We start from the raw sequence: 25,379 nt of genomic DNA on the forward strand, positions 1-25,379 counted from the left end.
TCATTCTAGTCTGCTCAATAATCAATCATGGAGGATTATTTTTCCAACACCGTATTCTTGCTTCCCTGCTATAACACTCAACCTATTTAGCAATTCAAAACATGAATGTACCCAACGATAGCCTCCACCACCCTCTGTGGCATCGAATTCCACATATCAACCGACATTTGGCTAAAGTAATTTCTCTCAACTCAGTTTTAAAGTGAAGCTTCTTCATTCTGAGGCTGCACTCAGATCCCAGACACTCCGTCTAATCAAGACATCCTCTCCATTCCCACTGTATCCAGGCTTGTTGTTATTTAGTTGGTGTAAATAATCACTCCCACCCCCCCCCCCCCCCCCACAACAACCATCCCTCTGAACTCTACTGAACTCAGGCCGAGGGCTATCACATGCTCCACACGCATACTCATCATTCCCCGACTTATTTTGTGAACCTTGTTATCAACAATTGTACCGAACTCATGTCCAGGATTAAAAGGACAGACAACTGGTACCAGGATAATTCACAGGGAAAAGCTCTGATTTCTTTACTGTTCTACAATCACAAAATGAGTGCAGCTGCACTGCTCCATTCGCAGGAAATTGAACATGTTCCAGAGTGAATGTAATAAAGAGAAACTGGAATCACTAGAAACGCTCAGCAAGTAAGGAACTGCCGTGGGGAGAGGACCAAGTTAACAATTCGGTTTCCTAACCTTTCATCAGAATGGATGCAAATATTACCCAGTTTTTACTGGAAATCCTGTGTTGTTTACCTTGGAGCGGCAGAGACTGAGGAGAAATCTGTTAGAGGTTTGTAAGATGATGAAAGACATTGATAGAGTAGTCAGGGAGTATCTCTTCGCTGGTTAGACATGTCCAATACCAGAGGACATGCATTGAAGGTGTGAGGGAGTAGATGCAAAGGGAATGTGAGGGTAAGATGTTTTACTCAGGGAGGGAGTGATGAATGCCTGGAATGAGCTGCCTGTTATGGTGGTGGAAGACAATACATCGGAGTCTTTGAAGACACGTTTAGATAGGCACATGGGTGTGAAGAGGATATGGATATTGTGTAAGTCGGACGGATTAGTTATTTTTTGGGGGGAGGCTTGATTTCTTTTTTAGCTGGTTTGGCACACCATTGTGGCCGAAGGGCCTGTTTCTGTGATGCACTGTTCCATGTTCTGTTCTATCTCCAGCATCTTGAGTTTCTCTTTGAATCCCACTGGCAGATAGACAGGTGAGAGTGAGGGGGAATTTCCAAATGTGAATTGAATTCTGAAACCCCGGTCTATTTCTACTGGTGCAATCACAAAACAACATGTTTAATCACAGGCTCACACTATGAGGGACAGAATTGGAAATTCAATTCCCTGCTTTTCTTCCAAAGGAACAATAGAATCAAATTTCTGAGCACAGAACAGAAATACTAACTGATCATTTCATAAACCCTGGAAACTTGATCCCCGAATTAATTTTATTTGGTTAAAAAATTAGTGGCATCTATTCTGGGACCCAACCTCACTGGGTCACTGCCCACACCGAGAGTTTAGCACATCTTTCCCATTTTCCACATTGGGTGGCATCAACACAGATTCAACCTGATAGTTTTCAACCAAATTTCTCAGTTCCATACAACTGCGCTTCCCAAGAGACTTAACCCATTCCAAAGCAATGTACTAAAAAGCTGAAAACAAAATGAACATTCAACAGATAAAGATGTGGAAAGATGATTTTTCAGGTCCAACACCCTGTATCGAAATGGCTTTGAACATTTTTTGATTTGATTTCAGGTCTCCAGCATCTTGAGTGTTATTTTTAATAAACAGCTGCTCACAGACAGGCGACAGTGAGTGTTAATTTCCAAACACGGTGAGGATACTGAACCCGAGGTAGATAACCAACGATGCAAACACTGAACAGCTCACTCCAGGTACTCACTGCCTCTGTGTATTGAGATTAACTCGCAGGTCTATTCAATCTGCCTGCTCTATTGTATCTGTGCCCTTCGGTTCGGACTCGCTAACCCTGAGAAACGAACAGTGGTGTATGTGGCTGGGCATCAAGGGTTTATAGACTACGTAAGGCTTGACTGTACCAATGATGCCCCCCTCCCTGGCACTCCAAACAATGCCTCGAAGCATGCAACACAAGCCAGCCAGGAAAGCTACTTTCCTCAGAGCTGAGCATCCAATAACGGTAACAGCAAAGGTAATGAGGACTCTGGCCAGAAAGCATCCAGGCTGAGCTCACAGAAAGAGTGTACATATGCACACTGATGTCTTCACAGCTATCATCAACACTTCACTCATCCAGGCTGCTGTTCCCACGTGCTTTAAATCAACCACCATTATCCCTGTAACAAGGAACCCTACATATTCGGAACAAAGTGACCTACTGCCCAGTGAAGATGTCTCCAATCAGCATTAAGTGCTTTGATCGGCTGATAGTGGCACAAATCAAAAACTCCAATCCTTGTTCACTGGTCACTCACCAGTATGCTTACCGACTGAATCGCGAAGTGGCAGATGGCATTGCATCTCTCATTCTCCTTGGCCTGATAGGGCTTAAAAAAAGACAATTAGGTCAAAGTGTTGGTTCTGGATTTCATTTCGGCATTCAACGCTTTTGTCCCACAAACCTTGGTGAACAAATTCCCACGCCTCCGTCTAAAGACGCCACTGTGCAACTGGGTTGTGTACTCCCTAACCAACAGACGACAGACAGTCAGAGTGCACAACTGGTCCTCCCTTCCCATCATCGTCAACTCTGTGACCCTCAGCCTTGTGCTCAGACCATTGCTGTCCACTCTGCTCACACGATTGCAAATCCAGACTCCCGAACAAGACCGACCTGCCATCAAGCACATATTCACAGAAAGATGGTGGAAAAGGTCCCACACACCCTGGTCAGGGACTGTTTGTCCCACTCACATCAGTCCATCAGGGAAGAGGCTACATAACATCCACGCCAGTAGAATCATCCTCGAAACAGTTATTTTTCCCTTTTTGAATAGTGAAGAAAACTATTGAGGCTTGGTCGACCTCATTAAATTGGTTTACAACCAGTCTGTAGTCAGAAAATTTCTTGTAAACATAGCAGGAGTAAATTGGCCACTACCCCACCGAGCCTTCTTGACCCAAGCAGTGAACTCATGGCTTTTGTTCCGCAATGCCGCCGGCTGCTTTCTGTAACTGGTCACACTCCCCCATCCCCCCCCCACCCCCAACTGTTTGCTGTGTATCGAGCCTTTGAACAGAAACAAAGTCTTTGCTTCTACAGGACTTTCAGGAGATCAGCTCGAAACACCCACAATAAACACACTCTCAAAGAGAGAACAACGAACATTTATCGCAAACGGCAAGTTCTGATAAAAGGGAACTCATGTTGCCTGAACAGCTTTGCTTTGCAATTGTAACACCCGGTTAGAGAACTGTTCCAAACCTCAAACATCTCTTGCAGACTCTCTGGTGTTCACTCCTTTCGTAGCATCATTTCCCTGCTGACATTGATTTACAATCACACCCACTTTGCATCAAATTTATATCAAAATTGAAAACGCTCGGAACCCTCACTTAATGTCGACGTCGCATCTTTGCTTTTGAGCTGCTGTTCCTTCACAGCATTCGTGTGATCTGCAACAATGAGCACCCAGACCCGGGCATCTTACAGCCGTATCTCCCCAATCGCAAACAGGCCCAACTCAAATATGATGATTTAGAAATAGTAAAAAAAATTCCATCGAGGCCTCCATATCGATACTCAGAAGATCTCGGATACAGTTTTGCAAAACATACAGCTGACACTAAGAAGAACAAAATAAAAAGTAGGGTTTTGATTTTGAGAAACACGGAGAGGACGCTAATTGGGAATTGCAGAGAACTGTGTGAATGGAGGGAGGGCGGGGAAAACAGAGCCAGATCATGATAATTCTCCTGGCGAAAGGGGTGCAGTAGTAGGGTGAATACTGTAAACACACTGTAAGGCAGAGGGTGGGGTCTGAGTGCAACTGTGAGCGAATAATCAAAAATGTTGTTCATAAATTATCAGACTGGAACAACGTGACACTTCCTGCTCCGGGGAAAAGGAAGAGGTAATTCACCGAATGAAAAATAATTTGAATAATTTAAAAAAAAACAGGGCATTCGGCAGATTCCCACATCAAAATCTTTGCTGCTACAGGATGTCAGCGTGATCATTTCGAAACAGCCACAACAAACACAGTCTCAAACATCTGAAATGACAAGTATTGGAAATGGAAATCGTGTTGTCCGAATAGGTTTTTCACATGCTTACTTTGAAAACGTAAACCCTGGTTAGAGATCTGTTTTTAATCTTGACATAAACTGTGGAAAATCTCAACGACGCTGACAGGAAACTGCAGGATCGCAATACAATCGCCGACAGAAGGGGGTTAAAATGGAGCGAATGAACTATTGATCACTAATCCAAAACACAGAATGATTTGAAATAAAGATCGAAATAAATATCGGAAGCTGAATTATTCTCACCTTAATTCACCAAGAATGTTCAGTCTCCGTGAGGATATATTTTCAAGACGTTTTCTTCCAATTTCATATCAGACAATCAGACGAACTTCAGTTAGTAGCTGCGGGGGAGGGGCTGGTGTTGCTGTTCTGTGAGACTCACAGCGCGGTTTTCTGTGTCAAGCTGCTGCCTGTCCGCAGGGCGGATTCTCTGCTGAAAGCAAACAGACCAGTTCGACACTCCACTTAATCTGCACCAAGCTGGCTTAATATTGTACTTAGTTAAGTTACAGAATATAAAGCAACAAACACCAGATGGTAGAGAAAAAAAGAAGTCCCACAGTGTCTGCAATCTGAATGGCTACTCGTTACAATTGCTACCAGACGTTGCGAGATTCCAGCATTTAATTTTACCCCAAACTCACATCATTTGTAATTTTAATATCATATTTTGCGAGTTAATTAAATAAATTGCTCTGTGGCATGTGTGTGAGAGAGGGGGGGGGTGAGGAGAGAGTGAAAGAAATCGGAGAAGGGACCCGGCCCTGCCCTGTGGGACATTTTGCATGTCATTATCCGTGAGTAAGGTTCATCCGCACTGACTCAGTGCAAACCGCCCTAGAAAATGTGTATGACTGAAGGTGACGACGTCGTTTCTTTTCATGCATTTGGTCAATAACTAGTTCATTGAACTTGTCAGAACTCCCTTGTTTTCCCTCACAGTCCCGACAGTAGCCGAGCCCCGCTGTAAACGCTCACTGATCTGCAAAATCGGAGACAACATTTACCTCTGATGTTGATACCGGACGGAGTTCAGCGCGGTCCTGGATAGCCGATCATGCACCGAGAATTCAGTCGGTGCTGCTGCTCCCGGGGTGATTCGGTTAGAATGCGTTAGTCGCTCGTTACAGATAGGCAGGTCCGGATGATCCGGGGTAAATGAAGCCGTCCGCAGTTCTGATCCCTCACCTCCTCACCAGCCTAGTACAGGTCGGTCTGCGGGAGGAGAGGGGACTAGGACAAATGCAGCAAAAACAGACAGAATTACAGACGCTGTGTGAACGTTCCCTCACGGTCGCAAGAAGTTTCTGTCTGGATTTCCGTGTCGATCGCACTTTTCCAACTCGCTGGGCGGAGCTTCTCCGGTTTAGCCAGCCAATCCCAGGCTGTGATTTGATCCAGCCAGGTTCAGGCTCCACCCTCTTTGTCAATGCGGCTGTTCGCTGCAGGGCGAATTTCAGGTCAAACACTCCACACCCAGGACAGTTATTTCGAGATCAAATTATTTAAGGCGTTTCAGAGGGGGGAGGATTAATGAAGGAGGGGTGGCGTTACCAGTCAGAGAAAATGTCACGGCAGTGCTCCGTCAGGACAAATTGTCGAACCCGACTAATGAGGCATTCCGTGTGGAAATGAGAAATAAGTAAGCTATGGCCACGGTAATGGGGCAAAATTAAAGACAACCCGACAGTCCTGGGAATTTAGAGGAACACATTTGTGAGATCGTATATTGTTGCAAGAAACTTAAGGTTGATACACTTGGTGATTTTAACTTTCCACATAATGACTGGGAATCTCATACTGTAAATGGACCAGGTGGGATAGAGTTTGTCAAGTGTGTCGAACAACTTTTCCTTCATCAGTACGCAGAAGTCCCAACAGTAAGCGTGCAATACTGAATCTGCTATGGAATGAGGCAGGGCAGAGGACAGAAATTTGTGCAAAGCAACACTTTGCATCCGGTGACCACGATGCCAGTAATATGCACCTAAATATACAAAAGGTTCGGCCTGACCCGTGGGTTGGGATTCTGAATTGGAGAAAGCACAATTTTGATGGTGTCAGAATGGATCTGGCAAGTGTGGATTGAGACAGGCTGCTGCTTTGTGGCGAAAGTGTACTTGGAAGGTGTGATGCCTTCAAAAACGAAATTTTGCCACTACCAGCTTGCAAGTGCCTGGCAGAATGAAAGGTAAGGATAACAAGCGTAGGAACCTTGATATGCAAGAATTATTGAGGCGCCGGTTAAAAGAAGAAAGGAGGTGCAGACAGAGAATGGCAAGTTGGATCAAATGAGATTCTTATGGAGTATAGTAAGTGTAAGAGAAAGAAATCCGGGCGGCTAAAAGAAGGCATGAAGTTCCTCTGATAGACAAGGTGAAGAGAGTTATTGAGAATTCCACAAACATGATCCGAGCAAAAGGATTGCAAGGGATAAAGCTGGATCACTGGAAGATCAGAATGATAATCTGACGTAGTCTGATGTAACGTATTTCAACGGAGTAAGGGATATTTCAGTGTTATGAGAAAGGAGCTGTCCAATGTAAATTTGAAAGAGCTGCTGGCAGGGATGTCAGCAGAGTAGCAATGGTGTGAGTTTCTGGAAGAAACGACGAAGCTGCAGGACACGTGTATTCCAAACATGAAGAAATACACATATGGCAAAATAGTACAACCCGGGCTGACAAGGGAAGTCAAAGCTATTGTAAAAGCAAAAGAAAGGGCATACAACAAAGCAAAAAATACCAGCAAGATAGAGGATTGTGTGGTTTTTAAAATCTTACAGAGAGCAACGAATAAAATCTGTAGAAGTGAAAAAATATGACAGGAAAGTTACTGACACAGTTAGAGCATTGACTGATTGGTCAATGGGGTAGGAGGCAGAGAGTGGGAATAAAAGGGTCCTTTTCTGGTTGGCTGCCAGTTACCAGTGGTGTTCCGCAGGCGTTGGTGTTGGGAGCACTTCTTTCTCTGCTGTGCATTAATGATTTAGATGTTAGAATAAATGATTTGTCGCCAAGTTTGCAGATGATACGAAGACTGGTGGAGAGGCAGGTAGAGTTCAGTAAACAGGTTAGATGCAGAAGGACTTAGGCAGATTAGGAGAATGGGCAAGAAAGTGGCAAATGTTCGAAAATGCATGGTCATGCACTTTAGTAGCAGAAATACAAGTGCATACTATTTTTGTATAATGAGTAGAAAATCCAGGAATCTGAAATGCGGGTGGACTTGGGAGTCCTTGTGCAGATCACCTGGAACGTTAACTTGCAGGTTGAGTCGGTGGTGATGAAGACACCTCTTGCATTCATTTCAAGAGGTCTGAAATACAAGAGCAACGATGTGATGCTGAAGCTTGACAAAGCACTGATGAGGCCTCACCTTGAGAATGGTGAACAGTTGGGTCCCTCAGCTTAAAAAAGATGTGTTGGTATTGGAGTGGAGCCAGAGGAAGTTCACATGGACTATTCCAGGAATGAAAGGGTTATCACACGAGGAAGGTTTGCTGACTCTGGGTCAGCACTCGCTGGAATTCAGAAGGATGTGGTGGGGGTGGGGGGGTGGGGTGATCTCATTGAATCCTTTCGAATGTTGAAAGGCCTAGACGGAGTAGATGTGGAAAGATGGGAAAGTCCAGGACAAGAGGATGCTCCCTCAGGATAGAGGGTCAGCCTTTCAACACAGATACGCGGAGACATTTCTTTTGCCAAACGTGGTGAATATGTAGCTGCTACATGCAGCTGTGGAGGTCAATTCGTTGGGTGTATTTAAGCCAGAGACTGATAGGTTCTTGATTGGACATGGCATCAAATGTTACCGGGTGACGGCCGTGAAATGGGGTTGAGTAGGAAAAATAAAAGGATTGTCAGTATGCCTTCTTATAGACTTTTTCGAGGAAGTTACCAGGAAAGTGGATGACGGTGATATACTGGATGTTGCCTACAAGACCCCGCATGGGAGGCTGGTCAAGAAGGTTCAGTCGCTCGGCATTCGGGATGCATTCAGGATTCGGCTTTATAGTGGCGTGCCACAGGGATCGGTGCTTTGGCGTTCGTTCTTTGTCATCTATATCGATGATCCGGAGGCTAATGTGGTTTACTGATGAGCAGGTTTGCGGATAGCACCAAGTTTGGGGCTGTAGTGGACAGTGAGGACGGCATCATGGCTTGCAGAGGGTCTGCATCAATTGTAAAGATGGGCTGAAAATGGCTGATGGAAATCAATGCAGAAAAGTGCAAGGTTTCGTACTTCCGTCGGACCAACCAGGATATATCTTACACAGTCAATGGTAGGGCACAGAGGACTGTGATTAAACAAAGAGACCTGGGAACACAGGTCCATAATCCCTTAAAAGTTGTGCCACAGGTAGATAGGGTCGTAAACAAAGCTTCTGCCACGTTGTCATTCATACATCCGCGTACTGAGCACAGGAGACGGGATACTGAAGTTGTATGATATGTTGTTGAAGTCTAAATTGGAGAATTGTGTGCAGTTTTGGTCATCTACCTACAGGAAAGGTGTAAACAAGGTTGAAGGAGTACAGAAAAAATACAAGGATGTTGCTGGGTCTGGGGGACCTCATTTATAAGGAAAGATTGAGCAGGGTAAGACTGGATTCCTTAGAAAGTGGAAAATTGAGAGGGGATTTGATAGAGGTATACACAATTACGAGGGGCATAGATGGGATAAATGCAAGCAGGCTTTTTCTATTGATAGGCTATGGTCTACGGCAGAGAGAGTGAATGGAGAAGACAGAGACTGTGGTGAGTGGAGAGAGTGGGGGAGGGAGAGAGAAAGGGAGGAGAGAGAGAGCGAGAGAGAGAGAGAAAGAGATAGAGACACACAGATATGGATGGAGAGTGAGGAACACCCGGAATTGGTGACAGAAAGCGAGAGAGAGAGTAGATGAAACAGGAAGGGAGAGAGGAAGAGAACGCTGGGGAGAGAGAGGGCGAGAGATTGGAAAACAGTTAGCTTCAAGGAAAGAGTTCGCAGCGTAGGATACGGAGACCTGTACTGAGCGCAGGAAACCCCCGTTGTGGCGTATGGAACAGTGCAGAGGTACACACAATTCTGAAGGGTATAGATCGGGTTAATGCAAGCAGGCTTTATCCACTTAGGTTGGGTGTTACTGGACCTAGAGGTCATGGGTTAAGTGTGACGTGAAGGTGAAATATTTAATATGAACGATTCATGGATGTTTATGATTATTCATTTATTGACACCAGCATTAACTGATTATTGTATTTTGAGCATGGGCGACCCAGACAATGTGTGGAAAGTTAAAATCACCTACTTTCACAAACTTGTGTTTTCTTGAACATTCTGTGATCTCTCTACAAATGTGTTCCTCGAACTGCCTCAGGCTGTTAGGTGGTCTGTGATATAGCCCCAGTAACGTGATCTTACAGTTCTTATTACTCAGTTGTACCCATAACGCCTCACTAGAGGAATTCTCCAGTCAGTTCTGACGGAGCACTACCACGACATTTTCCCTGACTGGTAACGTGACCACTTCTCCTTTAATCCCTCTCGCTCCGTGGCGTCTAAAGCAACGGAACCCTGGAATATATATCTGCCATTCACGCCCCTGTCATAGCCAAGCCTCACGGATGACTACAATATTGTAAATCGCGTCGATACATGCCCCTGATCTCATCTGCCCTTTCTTCAATGCTTCTTGCATTGAAATATACGCAGAGCAGGACATTAGTCTCAACATGCTTTACCTTTTGATTCCTGACTTTGCCTGAGGGCTTAGCATCTGTTTAAGAAACTTGAATAAGTACGTGGATGGGAGGGCTATGAAGAGCAGGTCAGTGGGAATCAGCAGAATAATAATTTGGCACCGAGACGGGGTGAAATACGGAGACTGAGAATTGTGTACGGTAAAACTGCCCGCTGTCGGATACGGAGACCAGCGGCCTACGCGGTAAAACTCCCGTCGTATTCCCACGGTGGATTTGTTCGGTGATTGTGAACATATATGATTAACGACCCTGAAACTGGGGACAAAATTAATAGTTAGTATAACAATTCTAATCAGACACACCATCTCCTCGCGTTTCTCCCTCACTCCTGGCTACTTAACCCGTATCCCTCACCACACCCTCCTCACAGTCCCTCTTCCTTATCTGGCCCTCTACCCCAGGCTTCCCTTCTTGCTCCCTGACTCCTTCATCGTCTCTCCTCTCCCTCATCCCTTCCTTAGCATCGCCCCTCTCAATCATCCTTGTTTCCTCCCCACCTCTCTCCCTCCCCTTCCCTCTTCTCTGACCCTCTCAGTTACACTGCTACTCGACCAGTCTCCCACTCTCTTTCGTCCCTTTCCTTGCACTCTCCTTCTCCTTCACTCCTCTCTCTACTAGTCTATCAACAAATCGTACTCCTCTCTCCTGAATCTCTTCATCTCCTCACTCTCTCATGCCTCTCTTCATTTCTCTCACACTCTCTCCCCTCTATCCATCTGTTTCTCGTACTCTTCCCTTCTCTCTCCCATCCCACAATCCCTGTCCCTACCCCTATCACCAGCCACCTCACTCTCAATCTCAGTAACCCTCTGCCTTTCCCTCCCCATCTCCTCCTCTCTCCCTCTCCCTCTCTCCCTTTGTCCCACCCTCTCCCCCTCGCACTCACAAACACTCTCCATTCTGGCTCCCGTATCCTACATTTTCTTCCTCTCTCTCACCTTCTGAATTGTCAGAAACGAGCCACGCTCCCGAATAATGGCTTCAAGACAAATTCAAGGAAACAAAGTTTATTAACAGTTCTGCAGAGCTGGGCCCCTTCAGAGAAGGGAACCCTGAACCTTACAGGGCAGCAGGTTTTATCCTTCTTCCTTTCCACCCCCCTCCCTGACTCCATTCCATATTTGGAGTTGTTTTTTTACACGTTTCTGTAAAACAATAGTCCATATCTCAGGACTTCAATGATTCCACAAACAGTTAATTTTGTCAAGGCTTCTGCATTCATAATTAGATCACACTTGTTTACAGACTTTAACCCAGACATAATTAAATCACAGTTGTCCCTAGACATAATTAAATCACATTTGTCCTTTGACTTTAACCCGGACCTGTCAGAAACGCACATCTTAATTTTGAATCTTACATTACCACCCTTTTTCTTTTTAAGATGTGCGTTTCAGCTAGCATTTCTCTCACTCCCAGGGGGACCACGTTCTTCTTTAATAGCATAAGTTTTAGCTCATTTGTCCCATGATGGGGTATCGCTACTGCCTGGAGCTGGAATATACTGCGCCTGATCAGTGTTCGTATACAAGGAATCAAACACGGCAAAAGTAAGAGAATCATTAGACCCCCGCCTGCTACTAGGAGAGCGGTGCGCCACCAACTACCTCCCTGTAGCCCGTCTAGCCAACTCATGTTCCCCAGGGATCTCCAGGTTTGTACTGGCACGTGGGCCAGTTTCCGAATTTTGTCGGATATTTTTAACACGGCCTTTCCACTGTCGTCTATCTTAAGGCAACAGTTTGTAAGATTGAACTTCCCACATACCCCGCCTTCAGAGGCCAATAGGTAATCCACAGCCAGCCTGTTCTGGTATATTGCTGTTCGCATCTGACTCTGCTGTTTTGCCAACAGCTCCAATGCCAGTGCCGTTTGATTGGTTATCACTTCCACCACCGCCTGCAGTCTAATAATTCGGTTTAACATGTAGACAGGAGTGCGATACCCCCACGACCCATCCTGGGCCCAGGCCGCTGGCCCATAGTATTCAATGATGCGAGCCGGTGGCCACTCATCACCCCACTCGCCCACCTTTATCTCCCGTGTTTCTCTCCTTAATGAATCAAACAGCTTAATTCCCAGCTTCCGGTCACCCTCCTGATGCAGGAGGAAGAACTCCGGTCTTTCCTGGGACAGCTGAGACTTCTCATGGTCCCCCCCTGTCCCATGTATCCTTTATTATAGACTTTGTAATAAGGTTTACTATTCTCCCCACGTGTTTCTCTCTTGCTTAGATCATAGCATCGATCATTCACATGTGAGTGGGATACAAATGATCCTGGGAACAGCCTCTGCCCCACTCGTACCACGGTTCTGCACTTGTCACATTTCCCTTCAATTTCCCCGACATATAGAATCAAATATATTACAGTCAATAATGTTACAGTCCACATAGAGTTCATTTTTGCTGCCTTTTTAGCCTCACCACCATCGGTTCTTCACCGGGAACACAGGTCCACTCAGTGCGGCTTTCGGGCTTCACCGGTCCTTTTACCCTGGATGCGTGTGTCCACCCTTTTTCTTTTGTCCGTACAGCCGCCTCTGTTGTTAGCAGGACCTGTGGCTGTAACTTCTCCGGCTTCCAGGTCCTTACCAGAACCCAATCTCCAGGCACGATCTGATGTAAAGCAAAATCGAGCAGCGGAGTCTGGGCCAAGAGACCCTTTTTCCGCAGTTCTGCAAAGGAACGGGACAGTGCCAGTAAATAGTCCCTTACAAAGATATCACCCCCTTGTAGCGTGGGGTACCCTTCCACCTTATTCCAATACGGGAGTCCGAACAACATCTCATATGGGGATATTCCTATGTCCTTGCGGGGCGCTGTTCGTATTCTTAAAAGGGCAATAGGGAGACACTTAGTCCATGGTAGTTTGGTTTCTAACATCAACTTGGTCAGTTGTGCCTTTAGGGTGCTGTTCATTCGTTCTACTCTTCCCGAACTCTGGGGATGCCACGGGGTATGGTACTTCCATTCGATATCAAGTGCATCGCAAATTAACTGGTGCGTATCTCCTTCTTGGTACATGGTAGTGACATTCCCGTAATTCCAGCTATCCTTTCTGGGGTAATGCATCGCTGTCCTTTACTGACCCGGTGTCCCAGATACCTTACTTCCTTTTCTACAAATTGTAACTTTTTCTTTGAGACCCGTAGCCCCTGCTTCCCCAGGAAGTTCAGTAGTCTGATGGTGTCTTCCTGCACCCCTTCCTGTGTTGGCCCGGATAGTAATAGATCGTCCACATACTGTAGCAGTTGGCTCTCTGGAGCACATTGGAATTCTGCTAGTACTTGCTCCAAGACCTGCCCAAATAGGTTAGGTGATTCGGTGAACCCCTGTGGCAGGACCGTCCACCGGAGTTGTCTTTTCCGCCCCGTCGTAGGATTTTCCCATTCGAACGCAAACATGTCACGACTGCTCTCTTCTAGTGGGCAACTCCAGAAGGCGTCTTTTAGATCTATTACACTGAACCATTCATGGTCAGGGGAGATCTTACTCATCAGTGTGTAAGGGTTGGGCACTACCGGGTATCGGGTTTGGACTACTGCATTTAGGCCCCGCAGGTCTTGTACCATCAGATAAGTCCCATCTGGCTTTCGCACCGGGAGTATTGGGGTATTATACGGTGACATACATTCCTCCAGTAGTCCGTCAGCGATCAGTCCTTCAATCACCGGCTGCAGCCCTTTTCTTCCTTCCATTGAAATAGGGTACTGTTTTCTCCATACTGGCGAACTGTTAGGTAATAGTGAGATTTGCAAGGGGGGACGTTCAAACCCCCCCGGTTCCCTTCCTGGTACCATACCTCCGGGCTTATTTTTCTATCGTCTTCTTCCCTGAGGGCAAACAGCTGTACCATTATCTTCCCGTTCCTGGGCACAGTCCCGATGCCTAGCCTGACTTGCAGATCCCGCCCGAGCAGGTTGAATCTTGCAGAGGGTAACAAAAGTAGGTCCTGTCCCGTTACCCTATCCTCATGTTCAATTTTCACGTTTTCTATAACAGGTACTTGTATTATTTTGCCTCCAATACCGGATACTCCCATTACCTTTGTTCCGGTTCGGGCGCCGGGAGGTATCTGGATTACGCTAGATCTTTCGGCACCCGAATCTACCATAAAGGTTGTATCTGACCCTTGGGGACCTACTTTTAAATTTACCAGGGGTTCCTGCCGATAATTCATCCCCAAGGGGTGGAACCCCCGACCTCCCTAGTCTTCATCTTCCATCATAGCGTACGAGCGCACTTCCCGTCGGTATCTGGGGCACTCGCGCCTGAAGTGTCCTTCTTCGTTGCAGTGAAAACATCTTAAAGCCTTCCTTAGCCCTCATCCTTGCTCCTGGCTACTACCTCGATCCAACCATGGTCCCCGTCTCTCTCTCTACTATCTGCGGTTACTTGTCGCACTGTCTGGACCATTATCCTTGCCGTCTTCTGCTTCTCTTCATCCCTTCTTACAAACACTGTCTGTGCCTCCCTAAGTAGTTCACTTAAGGGTTTAGTATTCCAATCTTCTAGTTTTTCCAGTTTTTTTTTTCTGGCCATGCTTTCGATACAAATTCAACACGAATCAGCTGTTGGCCAACCTCCGTCTCAGGGTCTTCGATTTGCGGAGCGGTAGGGGGCACATATGGGGCGGCAGGTGGTCGAGCACCTCCCATGTATTCTTTTTCTGTCCCCCTTCATTTATCGTTTTCAATTTATAACTATTTGTCGTTGGTAACCAGCATAGGGCATAATCACTTTCTTCGGGTTTAACGTTAGGTTTTGAATTCACGTACAGATTAAGGGCCTGTTGTACCCAATCCTCGCTAGACCCGAACTTAGGCCATCACACAGCCGACCCTTGGATCGGCTGGCGGGACCAGAATTCACAGTACTGTATCATTTTTTCTTTGACTTCCCTTTTCGCCTCCCATAATCCCAATTTTCTAACATCCGTCCCAACGGACTATCAGGGGGTACCCCGGGGTATTTTTCATCATTGGCGCCTGGATTTCCTTTACCCTTGTCTCTTAGACCCCTTATTCCCCATCTCGAGGACTTGCTCGGTTCCAATCCACCCGCAGGCACCCCGTAATTCCACAATTCTCGTGCACTACGTCTCTGCAGGAATTTAATTTGAATGTGACCCACCTAGCTCGGTTACTCCTGTCCAATTCCGGAATCTGTATTCCCGCGATCGCCCAGGAATTCACCTGCAGGCACCCCGCAGTTCCACAATTCTCGTGTACTACGTCTCTACAGGAAGAATCACCTGCAGGAACCCCGCAGTTCCACAATTCTCGTGTACTACGTCTCTACAGGAGAAATCACCTGCAGGAACCCCGCAGTTCCACAATTCTCGTGTACTACGTCTCTACAGGAGAAATCACCTGCAGGAACCCCGCAGTTCCACGATTCTTGTGTACTACGTCTCTACAGGAATTCAATTTCTTACCTGGGTCCTGTGCACAGAAATTACTCGATCGCTCACTGTCTCGTCTGCCTCGACAACCCCTCTTTGTTTCCTTGAGTCCGCCGGATATCACTCGCTCAAGCCGCGCGGGGCGACGAGCAAGGAATCAGGGACTGCCGAACTCGGCAGGGTGCACCTTCTCCGATGTCCTTCCTTGCCCCCCTCACGGCTGGAGTGTGGATCCCGGACGAGCGCCCCAAGTTGTCAGAAACGAGCCACGCTCCCGAATAATGGCTTCAAGACAAATTCAAGGAAACAAAGTTTATTAACAGTTCTGCAGAGCTGGGCCCCTTCAGAGAAGGGAACCCTGAACCTTACAGGGCAGCAGGTTTTATCCTTCTTCCTTACCACCCCCCTCCCTGACTCCATTCCATATTTGGAGTTGTTTTTTTACACGTTTCTGTAAAACAATAGTCCATATCTCAGGACTTCAATGATTCCACAAACAGTTAATTTTGTCAAGGCTTCTGCATTCATAATTAGATCACACTTGTTTACAGACTTTAACCCAGACATAATTAAATCACAGTTGTCCCTAGACATAATTAAATCACATTTGTCCTTTGACTTTAACCCGGACCTGTCAGAAACGCACATCTTAATTTTGAATCTTACAATAACATCATTATATCGGCCAGACTGCCGAATGCACCGTCCTCAGCAAAGGGAGCAAAAGGATTCTCTCCCGGGATCATCCCCCCTACCCCGGGACACCGGTGTCCCAGACTGAGCCCTGACCCCCGGGCTCTTCCTGTCTGGGTAATTCTTCGGGGTGTCACGTGGGAGTCTCGAACACGCACATCCAGCGGAAGCTGCCCCGCCGGACAAAAGGCGGAAACACGTCACTGCGGGACCGCTCCGAGCGACGCACACAGCGCGGGTCCGAGCCGGTTCCGTTAAAACCGTTGGGAATCAGCCCCGGCCCGCGGCCGTTAAAGGTAAGGGCGGGAGTTAAAGGGGAGGGCGGGGAATCGGCCAAGATGTCCCCATCCCGCGGGCGGGGATGTTCACACATTCAGATGTTCACAGATACACTCTCAGTCCGGGTCTGAGTTCCCGCAGAGATATCAGTTCCTTCCTCCCGGTCTCACTGAACCGATTCACGAACAGCCTGAAACAGATGGGAGAATAAAGATGAAATAGACAGATTACACAACAGTGTCAGTAACAGGGGACCGGGGTTAACGTTTCAACAACACTCACAGACAAATATCACCAGAAAACCCGCGGATCCGCTGATATTTTATCACATTGAACATTAACACAGACACTCACTCGATCAGCTTCAGACTCGGGAGGGTCAGTATGAGGCGGCGGAGAGCGGGGACAGATCGGTCTGTCAGCGAGTTTTCACTCAGGTACAGCCAAGTCAGTGATGGGTTGGTAATGAGAACGGAGACGAGATCCTCGGCATCAGAATCTGTGAGACCGACATTGTCCAGCCTGGAGATGAGAGAGAGTGAGGGTGAAGGAGAAAGAGAGACAGGAGACGGTACAGATCCCCAGTGTTTATCAGTAACAAAATTACTGATCACACTAATGTTCAGTGTCAGACACCCAGTGACTGTAAACACAATCTCACACAGTCTGGTACTTACTCCAGTTTCTGTATTTTACACTCCCGGTTCCTCAGAGCCGCAGACACCAGTTTCACTTCTGAATCTCCCAGTTTATTATCACTCACGTCCAGCTCCAGGTTCAGGAAACATTAAACTCTTCAGTAAATCACTGATCAGAGTTCCCATCACTGTCAATGTTCCTCACTGACCAGCTCCAGGGTATTCGCCGAATGTCAATAATTTCGTCTGTCAATGTGACCCTGTAAACTACACATATTCTGTACCATTCCCGATGGAGAGAAAAATGTTCCTGACCGAAATGCAGAAATGTCAATGGGACACAGTGAAATAGATCCACCCGAGTTAAAGCGATGAGGAACAGAGATCCCACAGGAGGAGGGAGGATGCGGAAGAGAACCCACAGGAGGAAGGGGGATGGGGAAGACAGATCCGACAGGAGGCAGGGGGATGGGGAAGAGAGATCCAACAGGAGGAAGGGGGATGGGGAAGAGATCCCAAAGGAAGAATTGGGATACGGAAGAGAGATCCCACAGGAGGAAAGGGGATAGGGAAGAGAAATCCCACAGGAGGAAGGGGGATGGGTAAGAGAGATCCCACAGGAGGAAGGGGGATGGGGAAGAGATCCCAAAGGAGGAATTGGGATGGGGAAGAGAGATCCCACAGGAGGAAGGGGGATGGGGAAGAGAGAACCCACAGGAGGAAGCGGGATAGGGAAAAACGAGCCCACAGGAGGAAGGGGATAGGGAAGAGAGATCCCAAAGGAGGAAGGGGGATGGGGAAGAGAGGTCCCACAGGAGGAAGAGGGATGGGGAAGTTATCCCAAAGGAGGAATTAGGATGGGGAAGAGAGATCCCACAGGAGGAAGGGGGATGGGGAAGAGAGATCCCAAAGGAGGAAGGGGGATGGGGAAGAGAGAACCCACAGGAGGAAGGGGGATAGGGAAGACAGATCCCACAGTAGGAACGGGGATGGGGAAGAGACATACCACAGGAGGAATGGGGATGGGGAAGAGTGATCACACAGGAGGAAGGGGGATAGGGAAAAACGACACAACAGGAGGAAGGGGGATGGGGAAGAGAGATCCCACAGGAGGAAGGGGGATGGGAAAGTGAGATCCCACAGGAGGTAGGGGGAATGGGGAAGAGATCATACAGGAGGAAGGGGGATTGGGAACAGAGATCCCAAAGGAGGAATTGGGATGGGGAAGAGAGTTCCCAAAGGAGGAAGTGGGATGGGGAAAGAAATCCCACAGGAGGAAGGGGGTTGTGGAAGAGACATACCACAGGAGGAAGGGGGATGGGGAAGAGTGATCCCACAGGAGGAAGGGGGATAGGAAAAAACGAGCCCACAGGAGAAGGGGGATAGGGAAGAGAGATCCCACAGGAGGAAGGGGGTTGGGGAAGAGACATACCACAGGAGAAAGGGGGATGGGAAGAGTGATCCCACAGGAGGAAGGGGGATAGGAAAAAACGAGCCCACAGGAGAAGGGGGATAGGGAAGAGAGATCCCACAGGAGGAAGGCGGATGGGAAAGTGAGATCCCACAGGCGGTAGGGGGATGGGGAAGAGATCCCACAGGTGGAAGGGGGATGGGGAAGAGACATACCACAGGAGGAAGGGGGATGGGGAAGAGTGATCCCACAGGAGGAAGGGGGATGGGGAAGAGAGATCCCACAGGAGGAAGGGGGATGGGGAAGAGAGATCCCACAGGAGGAAGGGGGATAGGGAAGAGAGATCCCACAGGAGGAAGGGGGATGGGGAAAAACGACACAACAGGAGGAAGGGGGATAGGGAAGAGAGATCCCACAGGAGGAAGTGGGATGGGAAAGAGAGATCCCAAAGGAGGCAGGGGGATGGGAATGTGAGATCCCACTGGAGGTAGGGGGATGGGGAAGAGATCCTACAGGAGGACGGGGGATTGGGAACAGAGATCCCACAGGAAGAAGGGGGTTGGGGAACAGAGATCTCACAGGAGGAAGAGGGATGGGGAAGAGAGATCCCACTTGAGGCAGGGGGATGGGGAAGAGAGATCCCAAAGGAGGAAGGGGGATGGTGAAGAAATCCCAAAGGAGAAATTGGGATGGGGAAGAGAGTTCCCACAGGAGGAAGCGGGATGGGGAAGAGAGATCCCACAGGAGGAAGTGGGATGGGGAAAGAAATCCCACAGGAGGAAGGGGGTTGTGGAAGAGACATACCACAGGAGGAAGGGGGATGGGGAAGAGTGATCCCACAGGAGGAAGGGGGATAGGAGAAAACGAGCCCACAGGAGAAGGGGGATAGGGAAGAGAGATCCCACAGGAGGAAGGCGAATGGGAAAGTGAGATCCCACATGCGGTAGGGGGATGGGGAAGAGATCCCACAGGTGGAAGGGGGATGGGGAAGAGACATACCACAGGAGGAAGGGGGATGGGGAAGAGTGATCCCACAGGAGGAAGGGGGATGGGGAAGAGAGATCCCACAGGAGGAAGGGGGATGGGGAAGAGAGATCCCACAGGAGGAAGGGGGATGGGGAAAAACGACACAACAGGAGGAAGGGGGATAGGGAAGAGAGATCCAACAGGAGGAAGGGGGATGGGAAAGAGAGATCCCAAAGGAGGCAGGGGGATGGGAATGTGAGATCCCACAGGAGGTAGGGGGATGGGGAAGAGATCCTACAGGAGGACGGGGGATTGGGAACAGAGATCGCACAGGAAGAAGGGGGTTGGGGAACAGAGATCTCACAGGAGGAAGAGGGATGGGGAAGAGAGATCCCACATGAGGCAGGGGGATGGGAAAGAGAGATCCCACAGGAGGAAGGGGGATGGTGAAGAAATCCCAAAGGAGGAATTGGGATGGGGAAGAGAGTTCCCACAGGAGGAAGCGGGATCGGGAAGAGAGATCCCACAGGAGGAAGTGGGATGGGGAAAGAGATCCCACAGGAGGAAGGGGATAGGGAAGAGAGATCTCAATAGAGGAAGGGGGTTGGGGAAGAGACATATCACAGGAGGAAGGGGGATGGGGAAAAGTGATCCCACAGGAGGAAGGGGGATAGGAAAAAACGAGCCCACAGGAGAAGGGGGATAGGGAAGAGAGATCCCACTGGAGGAAGGGGGTTGGGGAAGAGACATACCACAGGAGGAAGGGGGATGGGGTAGAGTGATCCCACAGGAGGAAGGGGTATAAGAAAAAACGAGCCCACAGTAGAAGGGGGATAGGGAAGAGAGATCCCACAGCAGGAGGGCGGATGGGAAAGTGAGATCCCACAGGCGGTAGTGGGATGGGGAAGGGTGATCCCACAGGAGGAAGGGGGATGGGGAAGAGAGATCCCACAGGAGGAAGGGGGATGGGGAAGAGAGATCCCACAGGAGGAAGGGGGATAGGGAAGAGAGATCCCACAGGAGGAACGGGGTTGTTGAAGAGACATACCACAGGAGGAAGGGGGATGGGGAAAAAACGACACAACAGGAGGAAGGGGGATAGGGAAGAGAGATCCCACAGGAGGAAGGGGGATGGGAAAGAGAGATCCCAAAGGAGGAAGGGGGATGGGAAAGTGAGATCCCACACGAGGTAGGGGGATGGGGAAGATATCCTACAGGAGGAAGGGGGTTGGGGAACAGAGATCTCAGAGGAGGAAGAGGGATGGGGAAGAGAGATCCCATTGGAGGAAGGGCGACGGGGAAGAGAGATCCCACAGGAGGCAGGGGGATGGGGAAGTGAGATCCCACAGTAGGAAGCGGGATGGGGAATAGAGATCCCACAGCAGGAGGGCGGATGGGAAAGTGAGATCCCACAGGCGGTAGTGGGATGGGGAAGGGTGATCCCACAGGAGGAAGGGGGATGGGGAAGAGAGATCCCACAGGAGGAAGGGGGATGGGGAAGAGAGATCCCACAGGAGGAAGGGGGATAGGGAAGAGAGATCCCACAGGAGGAACGGGGTTGTTGAAGAGACATACCACAGGAGGAAGGGGGATGGGGAAAAAACGACACAACAGGAGGAAGGGGGATAGGGAAGAGAGATCTCAGAGGAGGAAGAGGGATGGGGAAGAGAGATCCCATTGGAGGAAGGGCGACGGGGAAGAGAGATCCCACAGGAGGCAGGGGGATGGGGAAGTGAGATCCCACAGTAGGAAGCGGGATGGGGAATAGAGATCCCACAGGAGGAAGGGGACAGGGAAGAGAGATCCCATAGGAGGAAGGGGGTTGGGAAAGAGACATACCACAGGAGGAAGGGGAATGGGGAAGAGGGATCCCGCAGGAGGATGGGGGATGGGGCAGAGAGATCCCACAGTAGGGGGGATGGGGAAGCGAGATACCACAGAAGGAAGGGGGACGGGGAAGAGCGATCCCACAGGAGGAATGGGGATTGGGAAAAGAGAAGGCACAGGAAGAAGGGGGATGGGGAAGATAGATCCCACAGGAAGAAGGGTGATGCGTGACAGAGATCCCAAAGGAAGAAGGGGGATGGGAGAGAGAGATACCACCGGAGGAGGGGGGATGGGGAAGAGATCACACAGGAGGAAGAGGGATGGGGAAGAGATCCTACAGGAGGAAGGGGGGAATCGGAACAGACATCCCACAGGAAGAAGGGGGATTGGGAACAGAGATCCCACAGGAAGAAGGGGGTTGGGGAACAGAGATATCACAGGAGGAAGAGGGATGGGGAAGGGAGATCCCACAGGAGGAAGGGGAAGGGAAAGAGAGATCCCAATGGAGTAAGGGGGATGGGTGAGAGAGATACCACAGGAGGAAGGGGATGGGGCGAGATCCTACAGGAACAAGGGGGATTGGGAACACAGATCCCACAGGAAGAAGGGGGTTGGGGAACAGAGATATCACAGGAGGAAGGGGGATGGGGGAGAGCGATCCCACCGGAGGAGGGGGGATGCTGAAGAGAGTTCCCACAGGAGGAAGGGGGATTGGGAACAGAGAACACACAGGAGGAAGGGAGATGTGGAAGAGAGATCCCACAGGAGTAAGGGTGATGCGTGACTTAGATCCCAAAGGAAGAAGGGGGATGGGAGAGAGAAATACCACAGGAGGAAGGGGGATGAGGATGAGTGATCCCACAGGTGGAGGGGGGATGGGTAAGAGAGATCCCGCAGGAAGCGGCTGGAAGGCGAAGAGGGATCCCACAGGAGGAAGGGGGATGGGGAAGAGAGACCCCACAGGAGGAAGGGGGATGTGGAAGAGATCCCACAAGAGGAAGGTGGATGTGGATGAGAGATCCCACAGGCGGAATGGGGATGGGAGAGATAGATCCTACAGGAGGAAGGGGGATAGGGAAAAGAGACCCCACAGAAGGAAGTGGGATGGGGAAGAGAGATCCCACATGAGGAAGGGGGATGCGTGTCTTAGATCCCAAAGGAAGAAGGGGGATGGGAGAGAGAACCTACAGGAGGAAGGGGGATGGGGGAGAGATCCAACAGGAACAAGGGGTATTGGGAACAGAGATCCCAGTGGAACAAGTGGGATGGGGAACAGTGATCCCACAGGAAGATGTGGGATGGGATAGAGAGATCCCAAAGGTGTGAAGGGAGATGGGGAAGAGAGATCCCACAGGAGGAAGGGGGATGGGGAAGAGACATGCCACAGGAGGAAGGGGGAAGGGGAAGAGTGATCCCACAGGAGGAAGGGGGATGGGAAAGAGAGATCCCAAAGGAGGAAGGGGGATGGGAAAGTGAGATCCCACAGGAGGTAGGGGGATGTGGAAGAGATCCCACAGGAGGAAGGGGGATGGGGAAGAGAGATCCCAGATGAGTAAGGGGGATGGGGAAGGGAGATCCCACAGGAGGAAGGGGGATGGGGAAGAGAGTTCCCACAGGAGGAAGGGGGATGGGGAAGGGAGCTCCCACAGGAGGAAGGGGGATGGGGAAGAGATCCCAAAGGAAGAATTGGGATATGGAAGATAGATCCCACAGGAGGAAAGGGGATAGGGAAGAGAGATCCCACAGGAGGAAGAGGGATGGGGAAGAGAGATCCCACAGGAGGAAGGGGGATGGGGAAGAGATCCCAAAGGAGGAATTGGGATGGGGAAGAGAGATCCCACAGTATGAAGGGGGATGGGGAAGAGAGAACCCACAGGAGGAAGCGGGATAGGGAAAAACGAGCCCACAGGAGGAAGGTGATAGGGAAGAGAGATCCCAAAGGAGGAAGGGGGATGGGAAAGTGAGATCCCACAGGAGGTAGGGAGATGGGGAAGAGAGATCCCACAGGAGGAAGGGGGATGGGGAAGAGAGATCCCACAGGAGGAAGGGGGATGGGGAAGAGTGATCCCACAGGAGGAAGGGGGATGGGGAAGAGAGAACCCACAGGAGGAAGAGGGATGGGGAAGTTATCCCAAAGTAGGAATTGGGATGGGGAAAAGAGATCCCACAGGAGGAAGGGGGATGGGGAAGAGAGATCCCAAAGGAGGAAGGGGGATGGGGAAGACAGATCCCACAGGAGGAAGGGGGATGGGGAAGAGACATACCACAGGAGGAATGGGGATGGGGAAGAGTGATCCCACAGGAGGAAGGGGGATGGGAAAGTGAGATCCCACAGGAGGTAGGGGGAATGGGGAAGAGATCCTACAGGAGGAAGGGGGATTGGGAACAGAGATCCCACAGGATGAATTGGGATGGGGAAGAGAGTTCCCACAAGAGGAAGCGGGATGGGGAAGAGAGATCCCACAGGAGGAAGTGGGATGGGGAAAGAGATCCCACAGGAGGAAGGGGGTTGGGGAAGAGACATACCACAGGAGGAAGGGGGATGGGGAAGTGTGATCCCACAGGATGAAGGGGGATAGGAAAAAACGAGCCCACAGGAGAAGGGGGATAGGGAAGAGTGATCCCACAGGAGGAAGGGGGATAGGAAAAAACGAGCCCACAGGAGAAGAGGGATAGGGAAGAGAGATCCCACAGGAGGAAGGCGGATGGGAAAGTGAGATTCCACAGGCGGTAGGGGGATGGGGAAGAGACCCCACAGGAGGAAGGGGGACGTGGAAGAGAGATCCCACTAGAGGAAGGTGGATGTGGATGAGAGATCCCACAGGAGGAATGGGGATGGGAGAGATAGATCCTACAGGAGGAAGGGGGATAGGGAAAAGAGACCCCACAGAAGGAGGGGGGATGGGGAAGAGAGATCCCACAGGAGGAAGGGGGATGGGAAAGTGAGATCCCACAGGAGGTAGGAGGATGGGGAAGAGATCCTACAGGAAGAAGGGGGTTGGGGACAAGAGATCTCACAGGAGGAAGAGGGACGGGGAAGAGAGATCCCACTGGAGGAAGGGGGATGGGGAAGAGAGATCCCACAGGAGGAAGAGGGATGGGGAAGAGATCCCAAAGGAGGAATTGGGATGGGGAAGAGAGATCCCACAGGAGGAAGGGGGATGGGGAAGAGAGATCCCACAGGAGGAAGGGGGATAGGGAAGAGAGATCCCACAGGAGGAAAGGGGATGGGAAAGAGAGATGCCAATGGAGGCGGGGGATGGGAATGTGAGATCCCACAGGAGGTAGGGGGATGGGGAAGAGATCCCACAGGAGGCAGGGGGATCGGGAAGAGAGATCCCACAGGAGGAAGGGGGATGGGGAAAAGTGATCCCGCAGGAGGAAGGGGGATAGGAAAAAATGAGCCCACAGGAGAAGGGGGATAGGGAAGAGAGATCCCACAGGAGGAAGGGGGTTGGGGAAGAGACATACCACAGGAGGAAGGGGGATGGGTTAGAGTCATCCCACAGGAGGAAGGGGTATAGGAAAAAACGAGCCCACAGTAGAAGGGGGATAGGGATGAGAGATCCCACAGCAGGAGGGCGGATGGGAAAGTGAGATCCCACAGGCGGTAGGGGGATGGGGAAGAGATCCCACAGGTGGAAGGGGGATGGGGAAGAGTGATCCCACAGGAGGAAGGGGGATGGGGAAGAGAGATCCCACAGGAGGAACGGGGTTGTTGAAGCGACATACCACAGGAGGAAGGGCGATGGGGAAGAGAGATCCCACAGGAGGAAGGGCGACAGGGAAAAAACGACACAACAGGAGGAAGGAGGATAGGGAAGAGAGATCCCACAGGAGGAAGGGGGATGGGAAAGTGAGATCCCACACGAGGTAGGGGGATGGGGAAGATATCCTACAGGAGGAAGGGGGTTGGGGAACAGAGATCTCAGAGGAGGAAGAGGGATGGGGAAGAGAGATCCCATTGGAGGAAGGGCTACGGGGAAGAGAGATCCCACAGGAGGCAGGGGGATGGGGAAGTGAGATCCCACAGTAGGAAGCGGGATGGGGAACAGAGATCCCACAGGAGGAAGGGGATAGTGAAGTTAGATCCCATAGGAGGAAGGTGGTTGGGGAAGAGACATACCACCGGAGGAAGGGGGATGGGGAAGAGTGATCCC

General features: G+C 49.9%; 1 protein-coding gene across 1 annotated transcript in view; it reads right to left on the reverse strand.

Moving 5' to 3' along the window:
* The window catches only part of LOC140723642 (uncharacterized), a 36,101-nt gene extending 25,621 nt beyond the window's left edge, over nt 1-10,480 (reverse strand). The window contains exons 1-3 of the mRNA XM_073038216.1: nt 10,355-10,480; nt 5,546-5,695; nt 2,480-2,551 (exon numbers count right to left, since the gene is read on the reverse strand). Coding sequence (XP_072894317.1) covers nt 2,480-2,551; nt 5,546-5,695; nt 10,355-10,480 — 348 coding nt within the window. The remainder of the gene's footprint in view (nt 1-2,479; nt 2,552-5,545; nt 5,696-10,354) is intronic.
* Between the last annotated feature and the right edge of the window lie 14,899 nt (nt 10,481-25,379).

The sequence above is a fragment of the Hemitrygon akajei genome, unplaced genomic scaffold (assembly GCF_048418815.1).
Source record: "Hemitrygon akajei unplaced genomic scaffold, sHemAka1.3 Scf000122, whole genome shotgun sequence".
In the NCBI taxonomy this organism is placed as follows: Eukaryota; Metazoa; Chordata; class Chondrichthyes; order Myliobatiformes; family Dasyatidae; genus Hemitrygon; species Hemitrygon akajei.